At 41.9% G+C, this 27,753-nt stretch overlaps 1 protein-coding gene across 4 annotated transcripts in view; it reads left to right on the top strand.

Annotated features, from left to right (window-relative positions):
- AIFM3 (apoptosis inducing factor mitochondria associated 3) overlaps positions 1-24,971 on the top strand; it is a 194,116-nt gene extending 169,145 nt beyond the window's left edge. Inside the window, exons 15-21 of one of the 4 annotated variants that reach the window (XM_063964266.1) lie at positions 1,811-1,887; positions 2,168-2,285; positions 6,721-6,819; positions 7,631-7,706; positions 10,044-10,103; positions 16,481-16,585; positions 23,761-24,971. In XM_063964266.1, coding sequence (XP_063820336.1) covers positions 1,811-1,887; positions 2,168-2,285; positions 6,721-6,819; positions 7,631-7,706; positions 10,044-10,103; positions 16,481-16,585; positions 23,761-23,836 — 611 coding nt within the window. In that variant the 3' untranslated portion in view covers positions 23,837-24,971. Of the gene's footprint in view, positions 1-1,810; positions 1,888-2,167; positions 2,286-6,720; positions 6,820-7,630; positions 7,707-10,043; positions 10,104-16,480; positions 16,586-19,439; positions 19,956-23,760 lie in introns of those variants that run through there. The other 3 variants (XM_063964267.1, XM_063964268.1, XM_063964269.1) reach the window with 3 other exon arrangements.
- Positions 24,972-27,753: the final 2,782 nt, after the last annotated feature.

Genomic DNA, 27,753 nt, shown 5'->3' with positions numbered 1-27,753 from the left:
CTTCGCGAGGACCTGCTTCTGCAGGGGCCGTTTGTTTATCAAGACTTACCGCAGCTACGTTTGACAGCATGGCTGTTGAGCGCCAGAACCTAGCCCGAAAGGGCATTCCCAACAAGGTCATTCCCACACTTATTCAGGCCAGGAAAGGAGTAACGTCTAGACATTACCATCGTATTTGGAGAAAATATGTATCTTGGTGTGAATCCAGGAATTCTCCAACGGTGGAGTTTCAATTAGGACGTCTTCTCCTATTTCTACAGGCTGGTGTGGATGCAGGCTTAAGATTGAGGTCTATCAATGTCCAAATTTCGGCCTTGTCCATTTTCTTTCAGAAACAATTGGCTTCCCTTCCTGAAGTTCAGACGTTCCTGAAGGGGGTTCTGCACATCCAACCACCATTCGTGCCTCTTACGGCACCATGGGACCTTAATGTGGTGTTGCAGCCCCTTCAAACAGATTGGTTTGAGCCTCTGCAAGAGGTTGAGTTAAAGTTTCTCACTTAGAAAGTGGTCATGCTGTTGGCCTTGGCATCCGCGAGGCGGGTGTCTGAGTTGGGGCCTTTTCTCACAAAAGCCCCTATTTGATCTTTCATGAAGATAGGGCTGAACTGAGAACTCATTAGCACTTTCTTCCAAAGGTTGTGTCTTCATTTCATATTAACCAAACTATTGTGGTGCCAGTGGCTACTGACACCTCTGCTCCTTCAAAGTTCTTAGACGTGGTCAGAGCTTTGAAGATTTACGTTACAAGGACAGCTCATATTAGGAAAACAGAAGCATTGTTTATCCTGTATGATCCCAACAACATTGGGTGTCCTGCTTCTAAGCAGGCAATTGCACGATGGATCAGATTTACGAATCAGCATGCTTATTCCACGGCAGGATTGCCGGTACCGAATTCTGTTAAGGCCCACTCTACTAGGAAAGTGGGTTCTTCCTGGGCGGCTGCCCGGGGTGTCTCGGCTCTACAGCTTTGCCGAGCAGCTACTTGGTCAGGGGCAAACACGTTTGCTAAGTTCTACAAGTTTGACACCTTGGCCGCTGATGGCCTTAAATTCGGTCAATCAGTTCTGCAGGAACATCCGCACTCTCCCGTCCGTACTGGGAGCTTTGGTACATCCCCATGGTACCAAATGGACCCCATCATCCTCTACGGACTACGAGAAAAGGATTTACCGGTAGGTATATAAAATCCTATTTTAAGCCTCCCCTATCCAGGTTCTGAATGTCCTAGTGGCACATAGACATGCTGCGTTCATAGAGTACATCACTGCTATAGTGCCTGGAATTGGTATTTACACTGTCTGCCGTGTCCAAGCAAACAGAGAAAATGTGTGAAGAGAGTCTAGGGATAAAATAGATGATACTTGTGTGCCATTAACCTAATAGTGTGACTGGCTGTGTTATCTTGGTTGTCTGACCTCATGATCATGACAAAAACACACTCTTGATAATGATGAAGATCATTAACAAATATGTTTCCTTTAGTGTAGTGAGTTTGAAATTATTGTATTACAATCTTACAAGTTTACTGTTTAGGAAACATTTGTGTCGGGTGTCAGTGAACAGCAGATTCTCAATGCAATCTTATATTGTTTTGTTCTCATATAATCCATCTTTTAACTCTATCAGTATAGTGGCCACGTTAATCAATAGAACTGTGTAAGAGATTGATTTGCAGGACTGAGACACCATTGTCATTAATAAAGCTATGCCATTGCTTTTGATGAAAACTCAGTTAAATATCAGTGCATGACCAAGAATGCCTGCTGCACAGGCAGCTAATAACAGCAAAAATGATCTTATTTTAGGAGCAAGTCCTACTACTGGATTTCTAAGGCAGAGTGGTGTTACCATTGATTCCAAAGGATACATTCCCGTTAACAAGGTAACATAGATTTTCTTTTTGTAAGGCTTTCAAATGACAATTTGTTATGGGTTACCAAAGGTGTGTTTTAAAGTTTAAAATGTACATCCAAATTAGTTGTAACCATAGAAACAAACTGTTGAATACAATATTTGTTTCTAAATATACACATTTTGCTAATGCAGCTCACAACTCATCTACCACATGGTAGGGATGGTGATAGAATGATGCTTCTTTAGAACCGTTGATGGTATGTCCCGATGGTACTTGTACATTAAATACAATATTTCCTTTTCCCCAGATGATGCAGACAAACATTCCTGGTGTCTATGCTGCAGGGGATGTTGTCATTTTCCCACTAGCTTTTCGGAATAACAAAAAACTCAATATACCTCACTGGCAGATGGCACACATGCAAGGTAATAGTGTGATGGCACACATGCAAGGTAATAGTATGGTGGCACACATGGTGATGGTGGTATACATAGTGATGGCACACATGCAAGGTAATAGTGTGTTGGCACACATGCCAGGTAATAGTGTGTTGGTACACATAGTGATGTTACACATGCAAGGTAATAGTGTGTTGGCACACATAGTGATGGCACACATGCAAGGTAATAGTGTGTTGGTACACCTAGTGATGGCACACATGTAAGGTAGTAGTGTGTTGGCACACATTCAAGGTAATAGTGTGTTGGTACACATAGTGATGTTACACATGCAAGGTAATAGTGTGTTGGTACACATAGTGATGGTACACATGCAAGGTAATAGTGTGTTGGCACACATAGTGATGGTACACATGCAAGGTAATAGTGTGTTGGTACACATAGTGATGTTACACATGCAAGGTAATAGTGTGTTGGCACACATAGTGATGTTACACATGCAAGGTAATAGTGTATTGGTACACATAGTGATGGTACACATGCAAGGTAATAGTGTGTTGGTACACATAGTGATGTTACACATGCAAGGTAATAGTGTGTTGGCACACATAGTGATGTTACACATGCAAGGTAATAGTGTGTTGGTACACATAGTGATGGTACACATGCAAGGTAATAGTGTGTTGGCACACATAGAGATGGTACACATGCAAGGTAATAGTGTGTTGGTACACATAGTGATGTTACACATGCAAGGTAATATTGTGTTGGCACACATAGCGATGGCACACATGCAAGGTAATAGTGTGTTGGCACACATAGTGATGGTACACATGCAAGGTAATAGTGTGTTGGTACACATAGTGATGGTACACATGCAAGGTAATAGTGTGTTGGTACACCTAGTGATGGCACACATGCAAGGTAATAGTGTGTTGGTACACATAGTGATGGTACACATGCAAGGTAATAGTGTTTTGACACACTTAGTGATGGTACACAAGCAAGGTAATAGTGTGTTGGCTCACAGTGATGGTACACATGCAAGGTAATAGTGTGTTGATACACATAGTGATGGCACACATGCAAGGTAATAGTGTGATGGCACACATGCAAGGTAATAGTGTGTTTTGTGCAGAAATGACCTATTGAAATCCTGTAATTTACATGAATAAAACTGTGTAAAAAGAATTAAAAATTATACATCAAATAACCAAAGACCATATGGGATATGTGATAAATATTAAGGACTTTTATCCCAGTTCCATCATATGTTATGTTTTCTAGAAACATTCCATTACATAGGCAGCAAAGCAATGGATGCTAATCAACAGCGTTCAGCTTTAACACAGACACCCTCATGATTAGTTAAATGTTATAGTGCTGAATAAATAGATGGGTTGCAGAAGTGGGAGGATGGCTTTATATGGTGAGTGACTCATGGAATATCTAGGACTGGGGGATGAACTCTAAGGCCAGGCTGCCTGGTCTCAGCATGTTCTCTGAGGAATTAGCAGTGCAGGAAGTTGGGGTCTGAAAGTTTAATATAGTAATTTGGTCGACAGTAACATTATGAGAGTTAGGCTGTGGGACAGGGGGGCTGGGGTTCAGCACTAGGTGAACACTAGGGAGGGCTAAGGTTCAGCACTAGACAGACGTTAGGGTTAAGCTGTGGGACATGAATGCAAGGGTTCACACTAGGGGGAAGTTAGGGTTAGGCTGTATGACAGGAGGGCAAGGGTGCAGCCCTAGGAAGATGTTAGGGGGTAGGTTGTGGGACCAGAGGGCTAGGGTTCAGCACTAGGAAGATGTTAGGGTTAGGCTGTGGGACAGGATGGCTAGGGTTCAGCACTAGGGGGACTTTAGAGTTAGGCTGTGTGACAGGAGGGCTAGGGTTCAGCACTAGAGGGATGTTAGGGTTAGACAGTGGGGCGGGAGGGCTAGGGTTCAGCACTAGGAAGATGTTAGGGTTAGGTTGTGGGACAGGAGGGCTAGGGTTCAGCACTAGAGGGATGTTAGGGTTAGACAGTGGGGCGGGAGGGCTATGGTTCAACACTAGGAAGATGTTAGGGTTAGGCTGTGGGACAGGAGGGCTAGGGTTCAGCACTAGGGGGATGTTAGGGTTAGGCTGTATGACAGGAGGGCAAGGGTTCAGCACTAGGAAGATGTTAGGGGTAGGTTGTGGGACAGGAGGGCTAGGGTTCAGCACTAGAGGGATGCTAGGGTTAGACAGTGGGGCGGGAGGGCTAGGGTTCAACACTAGGAAGATGTTAGGGTTAGGCTGTGGGACAGGAGGGCTAGGGTTCAGCACTAGGGGGAATTTAGAGTTAGGCTGTGTAACAGGAGGGCTAGGGTTCAGCACTAGAGGGATGTTAGGGTTAGACAGTGGGGCAGGAGGGCTAGGGTTCAGCACCAGGAAGATGTTAGGGTTAGGCTGTGGGACAGGAGGGCTAGGGTTCAGCACTAGGGGGATGTTAGGGTTAGGCTGTATGACAGGAGGGTCAGGGTTCAGCACTAGGAAGATGTTAGGGGTAGGTTGTGGGACAGGAGGGCTAGGGTTCAGCACTAGGGGGACTTTAGAGTTAGGCTGTGTGACAGGAGGGCTAGGGTTCAGCACTAGAGGGATGTTAGGGTTAGACAGTGGGGCGGGAGGGCTAGGGTTCAGCACTAGGAAGATGTTAGGGTTAGGTTGTGGGACAGGAGGGCTAGGGTTCAGCACTACGGGGACTTTAGAGTTAGGCTGTAGGACAGGAGGGCTAGGGTTCAGCACTAGGGGGACGTTAATGTTAGGCTACATGGGTGGTGGGTTAGGGCTAGACACTAGGGGGAGGGCCCACCAGGGACGATATGTTGATATTCTAACATGTCAACATTTCATCAGTGTCTATATGATGCCTGTTGGCATGGCCAATGATGACAATATACCCTACCCCTAATTCTAACCCACCACTCCTGTAGCCTAACCTTGGCCCTCTCGTGGCCTAACCCTATACTTGGGCATCTATCTCAGTGCCGTAACAAGGCATTTTAGCGCTGTGTGCAAGAAACAGCGTTGGCGCCCCCCTCCCCTATGCAAGATAGGGGCAGTGCGCGCCGCAGTTGCGCGAAAAATATATATGGGCGTGGCTTCATGGGGTAGGGGCATGGCCACAAAATAATACCAATTCATACTACGGTGCACAGTAGTCTCCATTATTCAAATTACGCTGCACAGTAGCGCCACTACACCAGGTAGAGCCCCTTTTACACATTACGGCAGACAGTCCCCCTTTTTACACATTACGGCAGACAGCGTCCCCTTTTTACACATTACGGCAGACAGTGTCCCCCTTTTCATACATTACAGCAGACAGCGTCCCCTTTTTACACATTACGGCAGACAGCTTCCCCCATTTTACACATTACAGCAGACAGCATCCCCTTTTTACACATTACGCCAGACAGAGTCCGCTTATTACATATTACGGCAGACAGCGTCCCCTTTTTACACATTAAAAGCAGACAGCTTCCCCCTTTTCACACATTACGGCAGACAGCGTACCCCTTTTTACACATTTCGGCAGACAGCTTCCCCCTTTTACACATTATGGCAGAGAGCGTCCCCCTTTTTACACATTACGGCAGACAGCGTCCACCTTTTACACATTATGTCAGAGAGCGTCCCCCTTTTTACACATTACGGCAGACAGCATCCCCCTTTTTACACATTACGGCAGACAGCATCCCCTTATTACACATTACGGGAGATAGCGTCCCCTTTTCACACATTACGGTAGCCAGTCCTCCTTTTTATACATTGTGGCAGACAGGATAGAGAGAGAGAGAGAGAGAGAGACAGATAGATAGATACTTACCATCTCTCCCCGCTGGATGTCAGGCTCCTTGTGCTGGTAGATCCCGGGCAGCCGCAGGGGAGAAGGAGGACGAGGGAGGGGAACTGGAGCCACACTATGTAATTGGTGGAGGCGCCGCTGCAGCAGTCCCCTCTCCTTCCACATTGGCTGGCTGCCGCTGTGAATGTTGGGATGAGGGAAGCGCATCCCAGCATTCACAGCAGCTCTGGGCAGCCAATGTGGAAGGAGAGGGGACTGCTGCAGCGGTGCCTCTACCAATTACATAGCGCTGCACGGCTCCAGTCTCCCTCCCTCCTCCTCCTCCCCTGCCTCCGGCGCTGTTGCTCTCCTCCCCTGCCTCCGGCTTCAGCGCTGCGCACACAGCAGAGGCGGCTTGTAATGAGTCAGTTTGACTCATTACAAGCCACTGGCCGCTGCGCACCCAGGGCGACTGCGCTGTGTGCCAGGCACACCTGGCACACACGTAGTTACGGCGCTGATCTATCTGCATTGTGAGTGTCAGTTTCCAGTGTTGGGACACTGACTGTTTGGATCTTGACTACATCCCGTAGTGGTGTGCATTTCTCATTACATTCATGCTTCTTACTTCCTGTTCTCTTGGGATCTAGGCCGTATCGCAGCACTGAACATGCTGGCTCAAGGAACAGAAATAAATACGATTCCTTACCTGTGGACGGCAATGTTTGGGAAGAGCATACGCTATGCAGGTAAAAGTACAATTGTGTATGGTGATTATTTTCTAGATGTTTCTAGAAACTTCAAGCTGGGACTTTGTATCTCATATAACAACAGAAAGAGAGGTTAGCAGGGCAAAGGCTGGAAAAAGATGATAGTTTTTGGAAGAGTAGTAAAATCGTGACACGAGGAAGAAAAGTTATGAGTGATGGAAATATAATAAAAATGGCATCAAGAAAAAGGAATAAAACCCTGCAACCCTGAAATGGCGGCGATGCATCTGCATATGACAATGTTTGTTCCGATGGTGATTTGCCAAAATTTGGTCTGTGAAGTTAAGTTTTTAGTTAAATTTGCATATTGCAAAATCACTGCATTAGCGGAAAATAGTCCCCCAACAGGGTAAATTTCCCCCTTCATCCCTAATAATAATAATAATAATAATAAAATGAGGATACTTTGAGTAGTTAAACTACGGTAATATGAGCAAGTTGCTTTAACAAACTGGGTAAGCCAAGCAGCGAAGGTAAGTAGTGCTTAAACACAACTTTGTATCTTTGCAAGTTTATTGCTGCCAATGAGGTCAGAAAAGATTCCTATGTCAGGCAGAGCTAAATGGTATCTGGTAAATAAATATATGTTTTACTCGCCTGGTAAATTAATATATGTTTTATACTGTGTCTGACAATTGTTACAGAGCCTCCACGTGTGCACCTTGCAGCATAAGGCTTATACATGCATTTCTTTTCAAAATAATTGTTATAGATAACTGAAATACAGTATGTTCACAATGTATATTATAGACCTCCAAGCTCTAACTGCTTCTTCATTTTGCTGTTTCAGGCAATGGGGAAGGTTTTGATGATGTCATAATACAAGGGGATATTGAGGAATCAAAATTTGTGGCATTTTATACAAAGTAAGTCTTCATTATGTCATATGCCTCCCAGCCTTATTACCTGGCCTCTCTCCTCTTATTTGTGAAGCAGAAGTGTGGAGAAGTGAGCCAGTGGAGAAGTTGGCCATGGCAACCAATCAGCTGTAACGTATAATTTTATAGAATGCAGTTTGTAAATGTTACCTCAACACTGATTGGTTGCTATGGGAAACTTCTCCACTGGCTCACTTCTCCACTCTTTTCACTGCTTCTTGAATAGACCCCATTGTTTGATTAATCAGCGACAGCCCAAGGCTGCAGCAAGTAGCCAGGGACTGACTGACTGCCCTTAGTGTTAGTGCTATGATCCAAATGCTGGTGCCACAGAGCACCTCTGTGTTACAGTCATGTCACAGTGATTGCTTAGTTATGGGGTTTTGAAACACATTTTGCTGCCTTACCACATGTGACTGACAAGCAGACAAACGGTCATCCCAACCAAGTGGTGTCAGCCTTCCAACACTTGCCCTCCTCTCCCCATGAGAATATGTGCACACTGGTACACTACATTAAAATGGTGAAAAATATAAATGCAGCTTTGTCCCTAAACCCTGTAATGGTTTTAGATGGGGTACACACTTGACCAAAGGTCGCTTGGCCATGCAATCTGCCGACCAATGAAATGATTGGTAAGGATTATGCATAAATGATCTTGTGCATACACACTTGTCACTCGTCCTCCCAATATGTCTGGGCGTACACCCCTTCTGTATATGCCCGCCCACTTGCGTCGTCATATTCAATAGATATATTGTTCGTCAGCAGGTCGCCTGTACACACAGGCATGCTCTATCAGCATCAGACATGCTGCAGGGCTGGCCTGATATGTCTGTGAACGACGACGTTCAGTGGCTACATCCAGGATCATGCTGCCATTAAAGATATCCTCAGATCTGCCTGCACTGCAGAGCTAATATTTAGTCTCAATGAATAATATCAACATTTGGAATGGCAGGAATCTATATCTATTCTGCTATTTTACAATAGATCAATCAGTAAAGAAAAAGAAAAAAATAATAATATAAAATTCACTTTTGTATATGAAGTAGGTGTCAAAAAATGATTTCCTGTGAAATGGCATAGCCCATATATGACAAGTGGCCTGGCCCAGCCATGATATGGTTAAGATATAGGGGCTTATGTAATGCAGGCACAGACACAATTCCAACGAATTTGCCCAGATTTGAAAGCAATTACACTTGTTATTAAAGCAGCATTCATTTTAAAGGCAAAACTTTCCTGGTTTTGCATTTTAAATGAATGCCACTTTAAATTATGGGCAGATTTGCCGGAATCTGGCTCTCGTCTGCAATTTCCTCATTGTTGTAGATGCTTTTTGCTGAACATTATGCTTGTTGACTTTTGATTTTGGAGATCACTTGGCAGTCACAGGTATAAGGAACACTGAGGCAGATGTATTAACCTGTAGAAGGCATAAGGAAGTGATAAACCAGTGATTAATGCAAGGTGATAAACACACCAGCCAATCAGCTCCAATATGTAAATGAACAGTTAGGAGTTGATTGGCTGGTGTGTTTATCACCTTGCATTTATCACTGGTTTATCACTTCCTTATGTCTTCTCCAGGTTAATACATCTGCCCTAATGTAAGGGGTATAGTTACTAAAGCTTCTAAAATTGAAAAGTGGTGATGTTGCCCATAGCAACCAATCAGATTCTGTCTATCATTTTCTAGGATGTAACAGAGAAATGACAGACAGAATCTAATTGGTTGCTATGGGCAACATCACCACTTTTCATTTTTAGCAGCTTTAATAAATGTACTCCTAAGCATCCATTTATCTGCTGGACAAATGCTTACTATGAACAGGCGACAAGAATCTCTGGATACCCTGGATAAATAGACACTTTACAGAGTCAGTTGTATCTTACACACATTGGGGCAGATGTTTTAACCTGGAGAAGGCATAAGGAAGTGATAAACTGGTGATAAATGCACCAGCCAATCAGTTCCAATATGTAAATGAACAGTTATGAGCTGATTGGCTGGTGCGTTTATCACCTTGCATTTATCACTGGTTTATCACTTCCTTATGCCTTCTCCAGGTTAATACATCTGCCCCATTATCTTACCAATGATAAAACCAATATCTGCATAATAATGTCATCGGTGACACAGTCAAAAATGAAAGTTCATAAAATTACTAGTGATCTGACATTTCTTGTGCATAATTGATTAATACTTATATATAAAAAAAAGATTTTATTAATAAATACAATGAGCTTTGCCTCTGTCACAGGTTATTATCTAGAGCGTCAATATAGTTGTGTAAAGATGTGCGTTATTTTACTATTTAGGCGATCCAAAAGGAGGTTATATCCCAATAGTAAGATGACACCCTACGTAGAGCAATGGAGGTAATATTTAGGAGCACTAATTGAAGGCTCCAGGTTAAAGGTCACTTTCTCTGGTTCTTACAGACTGAACAATAGAGCTGACTTCCCTGTATATAATGATGGTGCCATTCAGCTACTAGTGCGCATTTCTACATCTTGTAGTGATGTTTTTACATCAATTTCTTTTTAGCATTATTTTCCTCTTTTTATAAACTGGATATTATAAAGTATTTTATTTTTCTGAATGATACACCCTACTGTAGGGATATTATCTGTAATCTTGCTTAGCAGTTCAAGATAACTCTACCTAACTTCTGGTGCCTTAGGGGTACATTTACTAAGCAGTGATAAGAGCAGAGAAGTGAGCCAGTGGAGAAGTTGCCCATGGCAACCAATCAGCACTGAAGTAACATCTATAATTTGCATACTATAAAATTATACTGTGCTGCTGATTGGTTGATGGGGAAACTTTTCCACTGGCTCACTTCTCCGCTCTTATCACTGCATAGTAAATGTACCCCTTAATCACATATATTGCCATGTGCTACCATTTCTACTGATGCAAAGAACATTTGGTGATGTAACAATACACATAAATATACAAAAAACAATATTATCTTTACAATTACCGTAATTACATAGTGGCTTTGCGTGCCTACAGTGCCTACTTAGGGCACATTGGGGGATATTTATTGAACAATTCTACTCTTACAATATATGGAAGCTGCTGTTTCAGCATGTTTAAGGTCAATATTAAGTATCTCTTAAATGAACCAATACAGAAAGGAGATGCCGGCGATAACGCCTGCATTTTGTCCAGCAGCCCCCACAGTACCCGTCCCCATTGGTTTCTATGGTGGTTGTTTTATTTCCATAGAATCTCTCCCCAGCACTCACACATGCATGGTCAGCAGACCGCGCACGTCCAGCTCCCAAAGGAGAAGCATTAGCAATCACTTCACTTCTAACACACCTGCAATAGGGCAGCCTTGCTGGAGATGGATCTTGGGATCCCTCTCTGATGGGCTGCAGGATTTCCCACAGTGCATTGCGACATGTTATGCATTGTGCATACACAGCTGGAAAGCCGCACATGCGCAGTTGCCACGATGAGGCCCGTAGGTAGCACTTAACTACTTCCAGATCACCAATATGGGCTCTTATTGGATTCTATGTCCTGGCAATTTTATTAATACATTTATGCACATAAAATATTCTTATTGCTGCAATATGTGGTGATATGGAATCTTAATATTCCGGGGCTTTCCGCAATTTATAATAAATGTCCCTCATTGTGTGAATTGTTTAGGCAACTGTTCTGCGGGATACGGTCATTAGGTTGACAACACTTACGTCGACAGTCATTAGGTCGACCACTAGTGGTCGACATGCATTAGGTTGACACGGTCACTAGGTCGACATGTACTAGTTCGACAGTTCAAATGGTTGACATGAGTTTTTCAAATTGTTTTCAATTTCTGAACTTTTTCATACTTTACGATCCACGTGTGCTACAATTGGGAATGGTAACCTGCACCGAGCGCAGTGAGGCACCTTGCCCGAAGCATGGCGAGCGAAGCAAGCCATGCGAGGGGACACGGTGCACTAATTGGGGTTCCGCATCACTTTACGAAGAAAACGACACCAAAATACGTTTCAAAAAACATGTCGACCTTTTGACATGTCAACCTAGTACATGTGGACATAATGACCATGTCAACCTAGTGATCCTGTCGACCTAATGCATGTCGACCAATAGTGGTCGACCTAATGACTGTCGACCTAAGTTGTGTCGACCCAACGACCCATACCCCTGTTCTGCAGACATGGTTTTATCATTAGGTATTAAAGACAAATACTTATAGCTCCTGCAGGATAAAGATAGCTAAGCGGAATCAGGCGGAATAGCTATGCCTTGCTATTCTGCTTACTTACAACTAAATAAGTACAGTTTGGTTCCATTAAATATTATATTCACTATCCTAAAGTACTGTAGGCTGTGTAACCGATGTATTAAATAAGAGGTACCATTGGCTACTGTATGTCCATATACACACAGGGCCATAGAGAGCTTTCCTATGCCTCAGTAATACAGGGGACGTGGCCTAATCGAGGAGGTGTAGCCACACACCCTTTTAGAGAGAACTTAAATAAATTGCTGTTTAAGCGCTGGTGGGCGAGGCCTGTCTGGTCAGGGGGATCACCCCTCAGCTAGAGTCAAATCCAGTGGGGATGCTTTCAGAATGATCACGCTCCCCCCTTGCAGACAACGGAGACAAGCTGCGCTCAGCAGCAGCAGCCTCCGTGGGCTCAACAGACTCACATTCAAGAAGCCCAGGTAACTAGTACCTGCCTCCCCCATCACTCTCCGCGCCACTGTATACACATCTACATCTGTAGAGTTTATTGATCTCTATGACATGATGTACTGACAGCTGGTGTAGCTGTATCTGCAGCTGACTGTATCTAGGTAAAACACTCCAGCTGTAATCTGTTGTGTACAAGGTCATAAAGGAAACTACTAAGAATAAACTAAACATTTTTATTTCCAGACATCAAGACTGCCTGTAAAAATGTGTACATAGGAAAGTATGTGTATTTCTTATTGGCACCATTTGTACTGTATCAGAATTAGCTGCCTTCTAGTTTCAGTGGCCGTCTAGATGCCAGCTACTTGCATGCAGAAATCATGCTCACACCCCACATATAGACATGGAATAATCCATCAGTGTTTCTCTACAGTTACTGCTGCTATAGGGACATGGCACAGTTCTTTAAAAGTTTTCATTTAGGTGGTAACTCTATTGTTCAGTCTTTCTGTAATAACTTTACCATTGGGATCTTCATTTCATACTGTGTGGTATTTCTTTTCCAATCTTCTGCCTTTACCCAGCTACCATCACAAATCGCACCTTCTTATGGACTTGACCCATGGTGTTGGTAAGAGAATGTTTCCATTCTGGAAAGCATTCCATCTCAGTCCTGCATGATACACATTTAATTATTGTATTTAATAGACTGTAATACAAACATGACTTACAGACACACCTGTTGGGGAGTGGGATGATCAGCACAACAACGTGTCCTGTCTCCTGTTTTGGGGCAGCTGGTAACAATGAGTTGTCTAAACTCGTCTGGTAAGTGGTGATTACTGGGGGAGTGCGCTCACCTCCTAGTGTTAGTAAGGAAATATGTGACAGATAAGCGTTGTGTATATCTATGCCTTTTATTGAGACACAGTGCTCAGGCATAAAGGGTAAAATGCATTCAAATAACAAAGAGGATAGGAAGGACAGTGAGACCGTTAAAAACAAGGATATATGAGCATTTGAGGAACATAAAAAGAAGATACAACAATCATAGCATATCAAAACACTACAAAGAGAGACATAACTCCGATCCCACAGGTCTATACTTTATAGCTATCGAAAAACCCATCAGAAACTGGAGAGGAGGTGACCATAGCATTACATTGTATAAACGAGAGATGAAATGGGTATTCACATTAAAAACAATGACACCCAGAGGTCTCAACATAGATTTCAACAACAGCATTTTGATAAAATAACACAATTAACAAACCTATAAGATCCATACGCAACAGTTTTCCCCATCATGTACTATACTCAGCAATATTAGATCTCAACCCAGTGAGAATCCGGTCATTTAATGTATGTATATGCATCATTTTGTACAGGTTATGATGTGCGCCATACCATATCACTGTTAGGGCAATTAGGATGTGGAATTCCCTGCCAGGGAAGGTGGTAATGGCGGACTCTGTAAATGGATTTTAAAAAGGAATGGATACATTTCTGAATGAAAATGATATCCAAGGTTATAATATTTAAAATATCAACATGATTAATCCAGGGGTTATATGAGTTATAGTAGTTACCCGCTGAATAATGGAATAATGTTTTATGACTAGTTATGTAGAATCATCACAACTTAATACAGGTTGAACACGATGGGCAATTTGCCTCTTTCCAACCTCAATTACTATGTTACTATGTTACTATATCGAGTAAAATGTTCAGCACACAGACCAACCTACAGTAATATGAAATTAATGAAAAAAACGAACAGTAATTTGACACTGTCAATCACTAATAAAGTCACACCCAATGACTTCTCATTGGCCAACATGACTGATATAAGCAGCCTAATTGGATCCACAATCATCCTTGAAAAAGGCTTACTGGCTGAAACGCGTTGGAGGAAGCACACACTTGGCACAAGCACGTTTACCATTACCCACTACCTGTGGAAGATCTACAGCTTTACCCCCATCAAGTTTCCTCGCCGGCTGGCGAGTTTGAGCGGTCGGGCCGCGCTGTTGAAGCCAACAGGAACCTGGAAGTCTTGTGAGACTTGTAAACTTGGAAGTCACGGCAGCACCCGGCGATCCCACAGGTCCCCACTCCGGGTGTACATTGCCATACACGCTGTGGAAGCAGGGATCCTGGACGGGACAGCAAGGAGACAGACTGTACAGAGGCACAGCAACAAAATTGATAACACCATTGGCTGGGACCTCGGAGTTAGACGGCAGTTCCGGGAACGGCACCATCGTACACCGGAGGGGTAGGTACTGGAGGGTCGGGACGCCGGCTCTCTAGAACAGAGACCTTTTCATCTACTGTATCACAGCACCATTGTGCAACAAAGGAACACACCACTTTTACTAGAAACAGCATTTGGAACCTTTTTGATCATGACTATTACGTACTAACTTTCAGCTACAAATTCCTACTATATTTCACAGTCTGTGTCATCAGCATCTGGACTTTGATCCTAATTGTGATCCATCACCTGTGTGCTAACAATCACCGTTATTGTATCATTTGTTATTTGAATGCATTATACCCTTTATGCCTGAGCACTGTGTCTCAATAAAAGGCATAGATATACACAACGCTTATCTGTCACATATTTCCTTACTAACACTAGGAGGTGAGCGCAGGTGTCACTCCCCCAGTAATAATTGCAGACACACCTACAGTACGTGTGTGTGTAAGTGTCCCACTAATACACACTTGCTGCATAACAAGAGTTCGGTAACTATTTCAGCTTTGAGCTTTAGCCGGCATATCTATTTTCAGCATTGTTCGCAATCTTATTTTGTCCAGCGTCCAAAAGCCACCAACCAGTGTTATGTTAATTAATCCTAATATTAACACAAATACTTGCATGTCCAATTAAAAATAAAATGACACGAATGGCAAACAATATAATAATAATTATTGTTTTCTTTATTTTTCACTGTTACTTTATGTTGAATTATGTCTTTGAATGTTTTAGGATGAATGATTATTTGTTGTTGCATATGTTATTTAGCTTGTCCTTACAGTAATATGTACCATGAAACTGACATTTTATAGTATTTGTATCTACCTGGAGGCTTTGACATGTTTACATAAAACCTACAACACCTGCTGTATGGAGAATGAGGGCTTATTGCGGCCTCAGGACCAGTTGCCGGCAGCATAGTGTTTTTGGGGTATCACAATCCCCCCCTAACATATGGGCATTGTGAAGAAGCATTAGATTTTACTATGAGATCTGCATGTAATGGTCACACAGTCATGGCTATAAATGATCCTACTTTATGGCTCCTAGCGAAGGTAACGGGAACATCATCATCCAATGGCAGATCAATCTGCTACATAGGGTGCACGGATGCACTGCACCTCACTTTCTGACCAAATAGTAACATACTGTAGAAGAGAAATTACTCTGTTCTGTTCAGTAGGGCCACATGTGAAACATTTGAAGGACACAGCTGTTCATTGGCCCACCTGTAACTCACCTGTGCTTAGGTCTCTGGCAACTCCAAATATTCACTGTTTGTATGTGATCAGGGGTGAAACAGCGCATTAATGGGCTATATTGCAAAATTTGGGTAGGGACCTCACAATGCTGCTAAAGACTCTTAGCACATCCACCTCACCAGAGTGCTCCCCCCCCCCTTTCCCTCCCTTCTAACCCCCCATACACACATTTTGCTCAAAGGAACAATTCATTAGGCTCTGCAATGAGCATAGGTTGGATCTGGGACAGGGAGTGCAGGGCGCATGTAATGGGGGATGACCTGGCATTGAAAAGCCACCCCTCAACTCCGTGCCTCTTAGTGGTTACATCCGCTGCATTAACAGTTATTCTGCCACATGTAATGAGCCTGGCAAGATCCCGGCCGTTGTGTTAAATCACTTCTGTACCTCTGAATGGCCTAAAATCAGGTCTAAGTGGTTATTCAATGAAAGCAACAATGTTTTATAAATTGTGTTACATTTGACATACCTTCAAGTTTTCTGATAATGAAATTATTTTAGATATTTGATGTTAGAATGCACATACTAAAGAAGCCAAAATGTGCTTGTTTCTATATATTGCAGGAATGATGAGGTCATTGCAGTAGCCAGTATGAACTATGACCCCATAGTATCCAAGGTGGCTGAAGTAATGGCATCTGGAAAACCTATACGCAAGCGGGATGTTGAGTAAGTTGTGTTCTAGAGCCTCGAAATAGGTTAATTAATGATTAATGTAAGTGCCTTACTTCTACTGACAACAACAGTCTGGACAATGTCACTAACTAAGGAAGACATAACAAAAGCACAATATAGTACATAAATGTTTTAGTGTAAGAGGCGTCCTTAGCCACACTGGAAGGATAGGCATGGCATGGCCTAACCTGTGGGGGAAGTCTTTTATCCCAGTCCTCCAGCCTAAGTGAAAGGTATTCATGGTCTACATAGGCAGAGGTGAGGACAATGAGAAAAGACACTACAGCTCACCCTTCAAATTGCAATCCCAGCATGAGAGGTCTCTTTGGGCTCCATCCTAGTATGTCAATGAGGGAAACTTCTTCCAACAAGATGTCCCACAGTGTTCCATTTGGCGCAGTCCAAAGGTACAACCCCCCAACCCCCCCTCCCAGTATTGAGTACGGGACCATCATTATTTGTTCAGCAAATGAATTCTGGAGCTGAAGATCTGTTGCGGCTATTTCATCTTTACCCAGTTGGTAAATTATGGTTACTCAGTCAGCAGCCATTTTATGCTAATTGATGATGAAAGTTATGCTTTGAGCCTAGTGTACACCAGGCCACAGTATGCCCAACCCCCCAACATGACCCCTTCCCACCAGGTACAAAATGCTCTGCTGCTGGTTCTCCCACTTTTTTATGATTGCAGTCACCTATATTAGACTAATTGATTAGAAGGACGTTTCAGTACAGATCACTGCAATCAGAAATTCTGTGAGAAGTCTAGGAGCTGAGCATTTTGTACATGATGAAGGTATGAACATTTGTGAGTCATATTCAATTAGCTGCAGGGCATACCAGCTATAGGGCCCGCAGCAATCTAATTTTAAGTCCATTTCTGCCCACGATAAGCCCACTTCTAATGTGCATTAACCCATACATTCATAGGGGGAGATTCAAATGTTTGAAAAGTTGGTTGGGTGTCTGTTTTTTCCTGTCTATTAGATAGGAAAAAACAGACTCCCAACTGACTTTTTAAACATTTGAATCTCCCCCGTAGAGTCAATTGTCCAGATCTATAGGTTAACACGCTCCTGGTGGACACTCCTAAGGACAAATCAGGACGGTGCAAACAGAAATCTTTGTTTAAGGGGAGCCTGCTGGCTTGCTGCGTGCTTCATTTGAATAGCTAAGGTCATTGCTACAAGCCCACGGCACACAGCTAATTCAATATGCTCCTTAATATGGAAAACAAGCAAATAAATACATATTTTTTATTTAATAGACCTCACCAAGTACCTCTCCTGATTTTAGCTTTTGCTGTATCATAAACCTATAGCAATAATAATAAGAATCGTATTGATTTGACATTTTCTATAGACATTTTCAAGTATCTAGTTATTCAAATTATAATTTTATTAAAGGGAAAATGCGCTGGTTTAGAAATATTGCTATTCGATAAATAAAGGATAAGGAGGTCTACAGAGAAATATTTGAGAACTAATAGGGCTGTCACTGAAGATCTATTTTGTGTGGAAGAAAATGAGGACTGTGTTGAGAGCTTCGGGACACTTGAGACACCGAATCCACCTTTTTGTCTAGTTTGCTCATGACAAAAACAGGTTTCTTCAGTTTGGTAGTGATGATTCTTTACTGTCTTCAGCAATGTCACCATGACTAAAAAAGTCAATGAAATAGAATGATTTGTGAAGACAAAGTACATTTTTATGAAAATTAAATGATTGAGTATTTTTATTGCCTTAATAAGTTGCTATGTCGCAGATATCCATGAAAAGGTTTTGCTTATGACTAAAATCTCTGCACATGCTACTGCATTATAAACAGGAGCGGCGTTATGAAAGAGACATTTATCTACTAAATACTATGAGGTCAGCTCAGTTAGGAGCAAGGTGGGTGAATTGGCAATGTAACAGCATGCATATGGCACCAATGGTAACGCCACCCACCCCCCTTGTGGCCTGATCTTGCCCTGCACTTGTATGTGGTGGCAAACAAAAATGTGCAAGTGTGGTACTGTAAGTGCGCTATATAGCCACACCTACTCCCGGCCGCGACTATGTCACGCCTAATTGAATTGCAGTCAGTTATTTTTGTGCAACAGGTTATGGAAATATATTAAAGACAATTTTGCTTTAGTTTTTATTTATAACATGTGACTGAAAGTTGTACCAAAGAAATAAGCAATGTAACATATAATAATTCTTCTTTTAATGCTGCAGTCCAATAAAGGATGTTTATTTGTCATGGCAAGTATGTTGATAGTGTGTTAGTGTTACGTGTGTCCTTTTCTTGTTTTGTACAAACAGTGTATTATTCTTTTTACTGACTGGGCTCATGTAATGTCCCTACTTACTGACATAAGACGACAAATGGTGATATAATGATGAATGAGGAACAAGTATAGAGGTTCCTAAAGCCTAGTTAACGCAAACCTCCTTCTCATATAGATTATCTCCTACGAACAAATTACGTCATTAACAGGCACCAATATTACCAATCGTAGATCTTTGGGTTCACTTTTAAATCCTGGTAGATTAAATAATCCGATTTTCCCAGTTTTATTGAAAGTATCCTAACTTGTAAAGTATTCAGGTCTCTGTTCTGAATATTTTATTTAGGAGACTTTCAGTTGGCCATAAAAAAAAGCCCTTGATAACATTAATAGCCAACTTCAATATTTCATTATGAAACAACATGATCATATTTATGATATACTGTATAATCACCTCCAGTTACTATACTGACCATTTTTAGAAAGGTAATGTAAAAATGAATAGAGAGTGATTTCTGTAAAAAAATATATAGTACAACAATTACTACATTTCCTGATCCACTTTCCTTCTAGAACTGGTGATATCTCCTGGCTAACAGGGAAAGGCTCTTAGTCACCTGAGATTGGCCGGGGTGGGATTGTATGAAGAGGACAATGCATGCGGAATGGTCAGACAACACTCTCAACTAAAGCTCTTGCTGATTTGTGCTGCTAATGAGAATACTGTTTGGCTTTTGCATCCTTATTGGTGAAATCCAAGCAATGAAATTCATGTAACACTAAAGTTAATAACATTCAATTCATCAGTCTCTGAAGGAGAATTATGCTGCAAATGTCATTTATCTTTATGTACCTGGAACTTGCCAGAATATTAAAATGTCACATAAGAAGAGGATGTCAATTAATTCTATAGTCTGTAATGAAGACTAGTCTTGGACTGATGCTTTTCTCACATTATGTATTTTTCCTCTCATTGACCAATCTCTTTACTTGAGGACAAATGGAACAGTTATACCCAGCGATATGTCTTTGCTGATACTTTTGTTATTCATTAAATGTCAAGTGTCAGACAATTAGTTTGAAAGCTCATTTTCATATCTAGCATCTATTCATTCCATACCTTTAGCAGTCTATTATTACTGTGAATTGCATGAGGTGCTGCTCCTTATCTAACTGCTATAATTCAGGTTAGTCATTCATGTCATTACTAAATAGTAATATTTTATTACATTGCTCTTCTGTTTCTATTGTTTTCTGTAGAGCCCTTTGGTTTCCTGCAGATGTCATAGTTGTGTTTTATGAAGTAATTTAATCTATGACTAAGCATGTGTGCTGCACAGTATTCAACGAGCATTAAGACGGACCAGAATGCAACTCGTAAAGAGGTTTTAAAAAGGGATCATTGATCCCTATGACAATCAAACTGCCATTCACAGTGCAGAATGCCGGATGACAGTTGTCATAATGAACTTTGATCCCTTTTAATGTGCCACCTTCTATGCCTTTAGCCCTTTTCAATGGAACAGAGGTCTTCTAGAGGGGCAATGCTAGCTGACCCCTTGGGTGCGTGTAGATGGCAGCATGAGAGAAAGAGCAGTGTAATGAACCAGTTACTACAGATGTGTCCTCATGTACTGTGGCTTCAGTCACACCAAACATCCCTTCTTGCGCTCCAGGTCTCCAGCAGCTCTGCCATGCTGTGCATCTTTCTCACTCAAAATGTGCAACTTTTTCGCACAAGTAAAACAGCTGTAAGCAACAAAACTACTTTGCCAGACGGCACTAATAAATACAATGTGCGACACTGGTACGGGCTGGGGCCGCGTTACCGGCAGCTGGGATCCCGGCAGTCAATATCCTGATGTCAGGATCCCGGCCGCAGAATGCCCGTGGGGGGCGGGGGGAGAGTTGTGAGTGGAACGACGCCCCTTGTGGGCTCGCTGCGCTCACTACGCTGCGGGGGTGTCATGGAATAGTCCCTTCTAGTCGACATGCCGACTGTCAGTCTTCTCTGTGGTCGGGATGCAGGGGAAGGTTGTGTGACCGTCGGTCTCCTGAAAGTGGGTCACATAACTACATCCCATTGGTACATCTGTGTGCAAATGAGTCTGCAGGCCTTATTCATGTTTGCATGCGCTTGCCTATGGAGCTACAGATTTTTAGGCTACAGAATTGGTAATCATCGCAAATGAAGATAGAAAAGAAGATAGACAGCCACCGGAGCCATAGCAGGCTCATTCACAACTGTGTTATATAAGTAGGTTATATGCAAGAATGAGGAACATTGACTGCACACAGACTGGCCACAGCAGTAGCGATTCAGGTACAGTGTTTTTGTACGTAAATTAACACATCTGATGGCAGATGCACATCCCAAAAACAGCTATGACACGCCTGCGTTTTTGCCACCACTCCCCATTAGCTCTCCCCAAACGGTGACTTCCTGTCAATCACTCGGCATTACAAATCTTAGTGCAACTGAGGCACATACTCAGTCTGCTAATAATCGCTCCATGAACCATTGTGTGAACATCGGCATTGCGTACAAACATGGATTAGGCCCTGAAATCTGTATAGGAATTGCTGCGAGGCAATGGCTGCAGCTTTTTCTCCTTTTGCCCTGAGGGTGCCCGACACCGGAGTGAAATGCGCATAGGTGGATAGTGTGTCACATCCTAGATGCAATATATACCCATATAATCCCAGCACTATTAATGGCTTACTAATTCTGCATGGGCGTGTGCCTCACCACGGTCTTTATCAAGACAGCGGTGGAGACAGCCTTGTGGGATCAGAGCGGTGTGCAGGAGGTCCGATCATAACGGTCCCGCACAGCGGGGACGCCCGCTGAACTAAGTGCACAAAACACACATTTAGATGCATGTTTTACCAGTAACAACATTTGTTTTAAATCAATATAAGGAACTATAAGCATTCTGGAGTATAGTGTCATCTACTGATGCGGAGTGTGGCAATCTATAATAAAGCCTGTACAGTATCAAAATCTAATGATTAGAATCATTCAATTAGGTCTGGAGTAATACTACCTGCAATAACAGGAACTTATATGTAATAATATCATTACTATCATTATATGGCTGCAGGAATTTAACGTGCAATATTATCATTACTTCATGTGGATTATAACAATATCAAAACAATAAAAACTACACGATCCGTGGCTGGTAACTATAATCACAAGTGTAACCATTAGAACCATTGTAGCTGAATATTGTATAGCTCCAGGGCAGGCTAATTATTAACATATATAAAAACACCACATGCATCAGGTGTTAGATGTATGAGCCACAATCCAGACAATTAAAGTGATCATTATGGATACAAAGTAAGAAGCATCATCCAGAACGTAACCATTTAGGGTTACATAATATTACAAACTAGACACTTATTCTCCTATTTGTGGGCTATATACTACAAATCCCAGTACATAACATCTTACTTATATTAATCCTTGTATGCAATTCACTGGTAACATACATATGGGAATTCTGAATATAGAAGGTCAAATAAGAGACGTGACACAGAGTATAATTTTAAATCTTTATTCACATTTCTATATATTTCATTACTTTTTTTCTAGTTTCGTTACTTCGCTCAATCAGCCTATTTTAGGCTAAGGACATAATAAATACAGAACACAATTGATAAGCCATACAGGCTTTGAACTGAGTATTTTTTTTTTATACCTGTTTTTAAAACAATAAAATGTATTTTAACAGTAATTAAATTTAAAGGGACGGAGTGCACCCATTTGAACCCAATTCTTTCTTCATTATCATATTCTGATAATTGGTGGGTTGCACTCAACACGGACAATTTGATAAAATATAGAGACATAATCGTCGCAATTACTGGGTCCAAAGTTCCCTAGAAAGAATTATCTATACCCTGGTGCAGAAACCCCCCCTTTTTTTCTTAGCTTTTTCTCCTGCCAAGTTCTGTTGTTCTTCATCTATGACTTTGTAGTACGTGTTTAAAACTAATTCCTGTCAGCCCAGCGTCTCTAGTATGCTGTCAGTGGTGTTTAGCTGCAAATTTTAAGAAAAATATAGTACACTACAGCTCTCAGAGCTGTTCAGTAGCACCGGGTGTCTCATGCTGTATGGTGTATCATACTTACCGACATCCTGGCTTTTCTCTCTGGGAGAGAGCAGCCAGGCTGGCTCAACAGGGGTGAGGTTATTACGCTTGAAGAGGCAGTGCAGAGTTGAAACAGGAGCGTGGTTATAGCGATCGCGCCGTTGTAGCCTCGCTCTGCAATGCTGATATTACCGGCATTATACTGCAGGGGGCGTGGCTATGATGATGCGAGAATCGCGTCATCACCTGCCCAGACTGCCCACTTTACTCACTAAGTGGGTGTCCGGGCAGGGGGGGGACCTTCAGAATTGGGAGACTTGCCTGTTCTCCTGGGGGGCCGGGAGGGTCACACGATTTTTTGGGAGCCTCCCGGCCAATCCTTGAGAGTAGGCAAGTATGTGGTGTATTGAGGCTAGGTGTGTGAGGACACATCATACAATGAGTGAAATGTTTCACATACTGTATATATTTCTATACATTCATATTATATTATAAACAAAGTAATAAAAGTCTATTATATTTTTTAAAAATCACAGAAAAAGTGCATTAACAGTATTTTCCTTTAATGCAAATATATCCTGTATATAGATCTCAGAAAATAATATAGTTGCAGAAAAAGTAAAGACAGCCAAAGCTTACATTATTTGTTTACATTATATAGATTGTACGTTATTATTCTGATTTTTAATGTAAATTGTCGGCAACATGTGGTAAATGTAATTAGGTTTGGCAGAGATGGGATTGTATTCATGTTAGCATATTGTGAAAGAGAATTGTTTTTTTTTTTTTACAGTGATTTTTGTACAGAGCTATTGACTATATTGTATGCAGTTTGTATGTCAGAGGACAGATCATTTCAGGCTGACTAGGAAACCAACCCGTGTCTGAGAAAGGAGTTTATAGTGGAGTCAGTTTAATATAACCAAGGTGCTATAGTTTATAAATGCTGCTTAGTCAAGTGGCTGCAATTCTTGTATCTAATGCAGATATCTAATTCATTTTAGATATATTGTCCTTAAATTTACTGTATGTTTTTATTATTTACACTTAAAAGCCAGTTATATATGTCCCTTTGCCTGCTGTAAATCCCCATGGAGAAAGAAGGCACACTCTGTATGGGATCGGTATGTGATACCGCTGGCCGGGATGCCGAATGTCACTATAACGACATCAGCATCCCGGGGGCTAGAATGCCGGCAGGGGCGAGCGCATCGAAGCCCTTTGCTGGTTCGGTGTCGAGCTTTGCCACAGGTTCTATTCTCCCTCTAAGTGTCATGGACACCCATAGACGGGGAATCACCTATATCACCAGTATTCCGGCGGCGGTATAGTACCCCATCAGGATACCTGTTGGTCAGTCAATGTTGATATCCATTTCCTGCTGTGCTGGTCTTTCCTCCTGGCCTTTCATTGGTCCTAGTGGAGCATACAAGGGGGTGGTATGCAGTACTGTGTATGTACTAAAAACACTATCCATTTACTGACTGGTACATATACAGCATCATATTCGTAAAATAAATTCCAGACAATGCCTTTAGTAGACTGGACTAGTTTGTAACAAGTCAAAAATGTCCCCAAATACTGTATATCACATAAGTGATTGCTAGTTTGTAACTACCGCTGCCTGAGTATGACTGTACCAGCATATGGAATGTATATTTGTATGTACTGTATATAAACTGGGAGAGTGTAGTTGATAGGTGGATGTTGTTAGTTAATGTTAGTTAAACTATAAGATTTGGAAGGGTGACCTACAAAACTTACTTTGGGATTGAAACTATTCCTCTCTATTTAAGAATCAATGAAGAGTGGATTAAAGTGTACTTACCGCTGTCACATTTGATTTCTCATGTATCTTGCTAAATAATGCAGTTATTTTATTAGGGAAAAAATTTCTGATTTATATTTTCAAAGTTTTTGGGAGACAGTAGCAGCATATTCTTTTTTTTATTCTCTTTTAGGTTGTTGCTATTACTTTATGATGGTTCTTTGGAATGAAATAAATGATGGAATACAATGTTTCAATTTTATTTTTTGAAATATAATAAAATACTGCATTTGCAAGCATCTGCCAATGTCTGTCTTTCCTTACATTATATGATTGTTATATGAATAGTTTAAGTGAATAGTTGAATAAAGGTTATATTATTTAACATACTGTGTTGTCATGAAACTGGCACCTCTAGTGACTTATTACCTGTCCTGTACTGACATGCAGAGCCATAACTAGACATTTTGGTGCCCTGTGCCAGAAGGAGAATTGGTGCCCCGCCCCATAACTAAAATAGGTACAGTGTGCGCCAAAGGTCACAAAAGAATACCAATTCATATTACGCCACTTATATACATTACTGCGGTATTGGGGGACATCCTAATGATTGGGGATTTTAATTATCCTGATATAAATTGGAGTAACGATTCATGTGTTAAAGCTAGGGGCAACAGGTTCTTAAATACGTTAAAGGATCACTACTTGTCTCAATTAGTTGAGAACCCAACTAGAGGTAAAACTACTCTGGATCTAATAATTACTAATAATGTGGAATTTATATCAAACACTAAAAAGTTGGGGAGACTTTGGGTAACAGTGATCACTATATGATCACATTCAACATCAGTTTCAAGAAACCTAGCTATAAGGGATCAACCAAAACATTTAACTTTAGAAAGGCAAACTTCAGTATGCTGAGATGTGCACTAAATGACATTGACTGGGAAGTTTTGTTTCATGGCAAGAACACTACAGAAATGTGGGATGCTTCAAAAGGGTTGCTAGATAGCAATATTCACAAATTCATTCCCATGGGCAGTAAAGTACCAAACTCAAACCGATGTGGCTTAATAAGAAGGTCAAGTAATAAATGGATAAAAAGAAGCATGCTTTCAAAGCATTTAAATCGAATGGAAAGGAGGAGTCATACCAGTACTACAAGGAATGCAATAAAAGATGCACAAAAGCAATAAGAGCAGCTAAAATTGAAAATGAAAAGCAAATCACTATAGAGAGTAAAACCAATCCTAAAAAGTTTTTTAAATACATAAACAGTAAAAAGTTAGAAAAGGAGAACGTAGGTCCAATAAAAGATGAATTTGGAGTATTGATAAATGATTAAATAAAAGCGGAAATACTGAACAAATTTTTTTCATCAGTGTTCACCAGAGAAGAACTGATGGTGGGAGTAGTGCATAACGATAGTGACAGCAATGATTCGTGGCTAGATACTTGTTTAAGTGAAGAAGTAGTCCGGGAGACACTAAGCAAAATTAAGATTAATAAATCACCTGGCCCAGATGGACTTCACCCGAGGGTTCTTATGGAGCTTAGGTCACAACTAGCAAGACCCTTATACTTGATTTTCAGTAGTTCAATAAGATCAGGCATGGTACCAAAGGATTGGCGTATAGCTGAGGTAGTGCCATTATTTAAAAAGGAATCTAAAAATCATCCGGGTAATTACATACCAGTTAGTTTGACATCTATAGTGGGGAAAATATTGGAAGGAATTTTAAGGGATAGCATACAGGAGTATCTGCAGACAACTAAGATTATTAGCAAGAACCAGCATGGGTTTGTGAGGGACAGATCATGTCAAACTAACTTAGTTAGCTTCTATGAGGAAGTGAGCGACAATCTTGACCAGGGAAAAGCAGTGGATGTGGTCTACTTAGATTTTGCAAAAGACTTCGATACAGTGCCTCACAGGAGACTGATCATCAAATTAAAGGAGCTTGGCCTAGGAAAAACTATTTGTACATGGATAAGTAACTGGCTGGATAACAGGGTACAGCGAGTAGTGGTCAATGGGATGTCCTCCAGCTGGGCACCAGTAGTCAGCGGAATACCACAAGATCCATACTCGGGCCATTACTGTTCAACATATTTATCAATGACCTAGAAATAGGCCTGGAAAGCACAGTGTCAATCTTTGCAGATTAAACTAAACTGTGTAGGGTAATTCATTCGGAAATCGATGTGGAGTCTCTACAGATTGACTTATCTAAACTTGAAATCTGGGCGCCTAAATGGAGAATGAGGTTCAATATAGAAAAATGCAAAGTTACGCATTTCGGGACTAAAAACAAATTTGCATCCTACATATTAAATGGGGAAAATCTAGGGGTAACAGTATTGGAAAAATATTTGGGGGTACTCATTGATAAAAGGCTTAATAACCGTATACAATATCAAAGTGCAGCAAGGAAGCAGGGCCGGTTCTTGCCCTTGCGGCGCCCCGGGCAAAAGTTAGGGGCGTGGCTTAATATGGGGGCGTGGTCAGTCACGCCCACCATTTGTAGCGCCGCTGAAAGGAAAAAAAAAAAAAAGTATACTTACTGTACCCCGCTCCTGTTTCCAGACCCTGCAGACCGGCGCCGCTCTTCTCCTCGGATCTATGGGAGAGACGTCAGTCATGACGTCTCTCCCATAGCACAGCATAAGCGCTAGAGGTCAATTATGACCCCTAGCGTCTATGCCACAATGCTGTGCGGTGCGCGATGACGTCATCGCGCACCGCACACCAAAGGTCCTCTCCATGAAGGGAAACTAGACGCTTAGCGTCTGATTCCCTTCAGAGCGGGGGAGGACCAGCGCCACGAAGGGAAACCAGACGCATAGTGTCTGGTTCCCTTCTCACAGCGGGAGGGGGGGCACAGTGGGGGGACACTGCTGGGGCGCACACTGACAGTGGAGGATCTTGCCATGGTGCGGCGCCCTCCGGATGGCGCCGGCGCCCTCCGGAAGGCGGCGCCCCGGGCAAAAGTCCTGCTTGCCCGTGGCAAGATCCGC

The sequence above is a fragment of the Pseudophryne corroboree genome, chromosome 1, assembly GCF_028390025.1.
Source record: "Pseudophryne corroboree isolate aPseCor3 chromosome 1, aPseCor3.hap2, whole genome shotgun sequence".
Taxonomy (NCBI): domain Eukaryota; kingdom Metazoa; phylum Chordata; class Amphibia; order Anura; family Myobatrachidae; genus Pseudophryne; species Pseudophryne corroboree.
This window is presented reverse-complemented; position numbering and strand designations above follow the sequence as displayed.